This window comes from Eriocheir sinensis, chromosome 30 (genome assembly GCF_024679095.1).
Source record: "Eriocheir sinensis breed Jianghai 21 chromosome 30, ASM2467909v1, whole genome shotgun sequence".
Lineage (NCBI taxonomy): Eukaryota > Metazoa > Arthropoda > Malacostraca > Decapoda > Varunidae > Eriocheir > Eriocheir sinensis.
The window spans coordinates 5798526-5804507 of NC_066538.1; the positions used below are offsets into that span (position 1 = coordinate 5798526).

General features: G+C 44.8%; 1 protein-coding gene across 1 annotated transcript; it reads left to right on the top strand.

Moving 5' to 3' along the window:
* Window positions 1–443: 443 nt before the first annotated feature.
* On the top strand, window positions 444–5608 carry LOC127005744 (RNA-binding protein 25-like; the record flags this gene model as incomplete). The annotated part of the gene is made up of 2 exons (XM_050874855.1): window positions 444–573; window positions 5433–5608. Coding segments are annotated over 2 exons (306 nt in total), but the record flags the coding sequence as incomplete, so codon positions are not given.
* Between the last annotated feature and the right edge of the window lie 374 nt (window positions 5609–5982).

Below are 5982 nucleotides of genomic sequence, written 5' to 3' on the forward strand. Positions count from 1 at the left end.
TCTGTATGTATGTATAAATGAACATGTATATCAATCTCTCTCTCTCTCTCTCTCTCTCTAACACACACTAAGACCCTTAACAAACCCTTCCATGAATAAGCGAGATGTAAACACACACACACACACACACACACACACACACACACACACACACACACACTGACCAGTCTCGCCTCGTCTGACACCTCGACCATTAAGGAAGGAGGAGACATGGAGGACAAATTGACGGTAGTGTTGACAGGAGGAGGAGGAGGAGGAGGAGGAGGAGGAGGAGGAGGAGGAGAGATGCAAGGATGAACTGGACAAGATGGACAAGTTATAGACAGGGAAAATTAGGAGAGGAGAGGGTAGAGGAAGAGGAAGAAGAAGAGGAGGAGGAGGAGGAGGAGGAGGAGGCGGAGGAGGAGGAAGAGAAGGTTAGGAACATGATGAGAGAGAGAGAGAGAGAGAGAGAGAGAGAGAGAGAGAGAGAGAGAGAGAGAGAGAGAGAGAGAGAGAGAGAGAGAGAGAGAGAGAGAGAGAGAGAGAGAGAGAGAGAGAGAGAGAGAGAGAGAGAGAGAGAGAGAGAGGAGAGTGCCCAGAATAAGTTTATTTTACATTTTCTTTCTCTGATGAATATTTCTCTCGGCATTTCTTGTTCTTTATGGAAAAGTTTGATGGATTTTCTTTATTGTTGTTGTTGTTGTTTACGTTGACTATAGCGCCGGTAGACTCTCTTGGTGATGTCTTTAGGTCGGCCCCAGCCCGTTATGGCGCAGGCAAGTGTCACGATACGCACATTTTGTCACATTTCATATTTCCTCACATTTTCTTCTACAATACATTTTTTTTTTTGGTAGTTTCTCTCACCGATATTTCTTGTGTTTGTATTCCAGCACCAACAAGAGAACAGATGCACCAAGCTACCCAATACCAAAACCACCAAATTATTTCCGCAAAGTTTATAGTGGCGCCATCTTGTTTGGTTCATGCTGCCCCCTGGAGCTATTTTTTTATCCTCATTTATAGAGCTAATCCGGGTCCAGGCATGTGGGTATCTCTCTCTCTCTCTCTCTCTCTCTCGGCGATTATTGAATATTGACTTCCTCCTCCTCCTCGTCTTCCTCTTCCTCTACCCTCTCCTATTCTAATCTTCCCTGTCTATAACGTGTCCATCTTGCTCAGTTCATCCTTGCATCTCTCTCCTCCTCCTCCTCTTCTTCCTCTTCCTCTACCCTCTTCTCTCCTAATCTTCCCTGTCTATAACTTGTTCATCTTGTCCAGTTCATCCTTGCATCTCCTCCTCCTCCTCCTCCTCCTCCTCCTCTTCCTCTACCCTCTCCTCTCCTTCTAATCTTCCCTGTCTATAACTTGTCCATCTTATCCAGTTCATCTCTTGTAGCGGCGGGCAGGACTCGAACCCGTGTCTTGTAGGACACCGCGCTCGTACGATGACCACTCAGCCACCGCCTCATGCTCTTTAGACTATCCTTTGTATCGCATTTTTTTCAGGCTTTCTTTGCCCTTGGAGGAATGGAGATTACTGAATGAAGGGAATGGAAGGGAATGATGTGAAAGGGTGAGAGCATGGAAAGTAGATGTGAGGGAAGAGGAATAAGAAGATGAATGAAGGGAATGGAAGGGAATGAAAAGAAATGAAAGAGAGAGAGAAGAGAGAGAGGACTGAGAAGATGAATGAAGGGAATGGAAGGGAATGAAATGAAAGAGAGAGAGAAGAGAGAGAGGAATGAGAAGAGGAATGAAGGGAATGGAAGGGAATGAAAAGAAATGAAAGAGAGAGAAGAGAGAGAGGAATGAGAAGAGGAATGAAGGGAATGGAAGGGAATGAAAAGAAATGAAAGAGAGAGAAGAGAGAGAGGAATGAGAAGAGGAATGAAGGGAATGGAAGGGAATGAAAAGAAATGAGAGAGGAAGAAGAGAGAGAGAGGAATGAGATGAATGAAGGGAATGAAGGGAATGAAATGAAAGGGTGAGAGCATGGAAAGTAGATGTGAGGGAAGAGGACCGAGAAGATGAATGAAGGGAATGAAGGGAATGAAAAGAAATGAAAGAGAGAGAGAAGAGAGAGAGGAATGAGAAGAGGAATGAAGGGAATGGAAGGGAATGAAAAGAAAGAGTGAGAACATGGAAAGTAGATGTGAGGGAAGAGGACTGAGAAGATGAATGAAGGGAATGAAGGAAATGAAAAGAAATGAAAGAGAGAGAGAAGAGAGAGAGGAATGAGAAGAGGAATGAAGGGAATGATGGGAATGAAATGAAAGGGTGAGAGCATGGAAAGTAGATATGAGGGAAGAGGACCGAGAAGATGAATGAAGGGAATGAAGGGAATGAAAAGAAATGGAAGAGAGAGAGAAGAGAGAGAGGAATGAGAAGAGGAATGAAGGGAATGGAAGGGAATGAAAAGAAAGGGTGAGAGCATGGAAAGTAGATGTGAGGGAAGAGGAATGAGAAGATGAATGAAGGGAATGAAGGAGTGAAGGGAGATGAAATAAATGAGATTAACACCAAGGTATTAGCTGCGAGGTGAGGGGAGGAGTAAGTAGTAAGGAGAGGAAGGCGTGAGGGGATCTAAGATGTGAGATTAAGATAAAGATGCGAGGGGAGAGACAAGAGGAGAGAAGAGAGATAGGCAGCGGTTCTCAAACTTTTCAGGCCACGCACAACCTCCCAGGCTGTGACCGAGTCCACGAACCCCACTAAGATTCGAGCAGTACTAAGGTCCCGTTGATTTCCTGAAATTTTCTCCATTTTTTACGAATTTCAAAACTGAACGAAAATGTACTTGGAGGGTGGATGCATGTGCTCATAGTCTGGGTAAGTTTCAAACAAAGAACAGACAACTCCGCTGAAGCGTACAGCATACGTTAGTTTAAAACAATGGCAGTCAATGATGTGTTTGAAATTTTAATGAAACAAAATCCGCCATTACATTATTTTTCTCCTTGCGCACCCCGAGTGATCAGCTCACGCATCCCCAGGGGTACGCGCACCACACTTTGGGAACCGCTGAGATAGAGGATGAGCCATAAAGTGCCACAGTAGATGAGAGGAAGAATGGGGAGAGGAGAGGTATGAACAGGGCAAAGAAGGGTGGATAAAGAGGGGAAAGGTAAGAGGGGAAAGGTGCGATAAAGACAGTTAACTAAGATATAAGATAAGTATAGATTGGAGGTGAAATGTGGGGTGGAGAAGATAGGATGGAGGGGTGAGGGAAGAGGGGGGGATAAAGGGGATAAAGGGGAAGAATGAAAGAGTGAGGGAGGAGACGGGAGATGAAGGGAGAGAGGAAATGAACGAAATAAAAACGGAAGGGATTGAATGAAGAGGTGAATGGAAGAGAGTAGAGCAGAAGGAAAGGGAAGAGAAAATGGAGATATATTAATGAAAGGGAATAGAATGGAGGGGTGAGGGAAAGGAAAGTAAATGTGAGGGATGGGGAAAGATGGATGAAAGAAAGGAATGGAAGGGAATGAATGAAGGAGTGAAGGAAAAAGGTGAAAAGTGAGGAAAGGGGAAAGAGAATGTGATGGAATGAAGAGATGAGGGAGAGAAAAAATAGAGGTGAGAGAAATGAAGGGAATGGACTGAGATGGAGAGAAGGGGAAAGGGAAAGAGGGTAGAGGAGAAGGATGGGAAAGGGAAAGAAGATATATGGAGGATCGAGAAGGGAAAGGAAGGGAAAGCAAGGGACGGGAAGGAAAAGGAAGAGAAAGGAAGGAAAGGAAAGGGAATGGAATGAGATGGACAGAAGAGGAAAGGGAAAGAGGGTAGAGGAAAAAGAAGGGAAGGGAAAAGAAGCTAAATGAAGGAAGGGAAGGGAAAGGAAGGGAAAGCAAGGGACAGGAAGGAAAAGGAAGAGAAGGGAAGGAAATGGAAGGGAATGGAATGAGATGAACAGAAGGGGAAAGGGAAAGAGGGTGGAGAAGAAGGAAGGGAAAGGGAAAGAAGATAAATGAAAGAAGGGAAGGGAAAGGAAGGGAAGGGAAGGGACGGGAAGGAAAACAAAGAGAAGGGAAGGGAAGGGAAAGACGGGAAGGAAAAGAAAAAGAAGGGAAGGGAAGGGAAGGAAAAGAAAAAGAAGGGAAAGGAAGGGAAGGCACGGGAAGGAAAAGGAAGAGAAGGGAAGGGAAGGGATGGGAAGGAAAAGAAAGAGAAGGGAAGGGAAGGGATGGGAAGGAAAAGAAAGAGAAGGGAAAGAAAGAGAAGGGGATGGAATGAAATGAAACGATGACCACATGAAAAGTAGACATGAGGGAAGAGAAATGAAAAGACGAATAAAGGGAATGAATTAAAATGGAACGAAGGAATGAAGGAATGAAGGAAACAGGCAAGAGATGAGATAAATGAGATTAGCAACAGGGTATTAACAGCAGAGTGAGAGGAATGGAGAAAGGGGAGGGGGAAGATAGGGGTAAGGGGAGGTAGAGGAAGGGAGAGGAGGAAGGGAGGGAGGGAAGGGGGGGAGGAGGAAGAGGAAGAAATAGTCTGTAATGTGATCGAGTAATTGAAATTTCATGGGAGACCAGAACGTGAAATTGTGGTTGACTGCTTTGTGGAATGGGAGGAGGAGGAGGAGGAGGAGGAGGAATGAAGGATAGCTTATGTTGGTTGAAGGAAGAGAATAGGGAGAGAAGAGAAAGGGAAGAGAAGGAAGAGGAAGAGGAGAAGGAGGAGGAGGAGGAGGAGGAGGAGGAGGAGGAGGAGGAGGAATGAAGGATAGTTTATGTAGGTTGAAGGAAGAGAATAGGGAGAGAAGAGGAAGGGAAGAGGACGAGGAGGAGGAGGAGGAGGAGGAGGTGGTAGAGGAAGAGGAATGAAGGATAGTTTATATTAGTTGAAGGAAGAGAATAGGGAGAGAAGAGGAAGGCAAAAGGAAGAAGAGGAAGAGGAGGGGGAGGAAGAGGAGGAGGAGGAGGAGGAGGAGGAGGAGGTGGTGGTAGAGGAAGAGGAATGGAGGATAGTTTATATTGGTTGAAGGAAGAGAATAGGGAGAGAAGAGGCAAAAGGAAGAGGAAGAGGAGAGAGAGAGAGAGAGAGAGAGAGAGAGAGAGAGAGAGAGAGAGAGAGAGAGAGAGAGAGAGAGAGAGAGAGAGAGAGAGAGAGAGAGAGAGAGAGAGAGAGAGAGAGAATATAAAGAAGTGTGTGTGTGTGTGTGTGTGTGTGTGTGTGTGTGTGTGTGTGTGTGTGTGTGTGTGTGTGTGTGTGTGTGTGTGTGTGTGTGTGTGTGTGTGTGTGTGAGATAAGAGGTCAGGAGCGTGATACAGAGGACAGGGCTCATAACAACCAATCATAAAACGACTCAGCCATGACGTCATCGAGGCCCACTCCTCCCGCGGACCAATCAGAACGCTCCATCTTCCCCGGGGCGACCAATAGGAACGAAGGACAGTGTGACGTCACGATCTTTTGCTTCGCTGTGATTGGCTGAATAGGAAAGCGTTGTAATCCCAGAGTAAATAGATGCAAGACTGTGTTTGAGAGAGAGAGAGAGAGAGAGAGAGAGAGAGAGAGAGAGAGAGAGAGAGAGAGAGAGAGAGAGAGAGAGAGAGAGAGAGAGAGAGAGAGAGAGAGAGAGAGAGAGAGAGAGAGAGAGAGAGAGAGAGAGTAGGCAGTTCATGTTCAGGACACGTTCACTTCCTGTTTTATTATTCGCCAACTTTCTTCTTTCTTCTTTGTGGGTTTTTTCTTTTTCTTCCTTTATTAGTTTTTCTTGGTTGTGTTTTTTTTTTCCTTTATGTTTGTTTGTTTGTGATATTCCTATTTGTTTGTATATCTTTATTCTCCTTCGTAGTCCTTTCTTCTTCTTTTTTTCATTTTTCTTTTTTTCATTTTTTTACTTTTTCTTCATTTCTTTCGACTTTTCTTTTCTTCTTTCTATTCCTTTGTCTTTCTTCTTGAATTTGCTTCCTTTACATCTATTCATTTCCATCTCATTTTCCTCTGTCATCTCTTTCTTTACACACACACACACACAAACACACA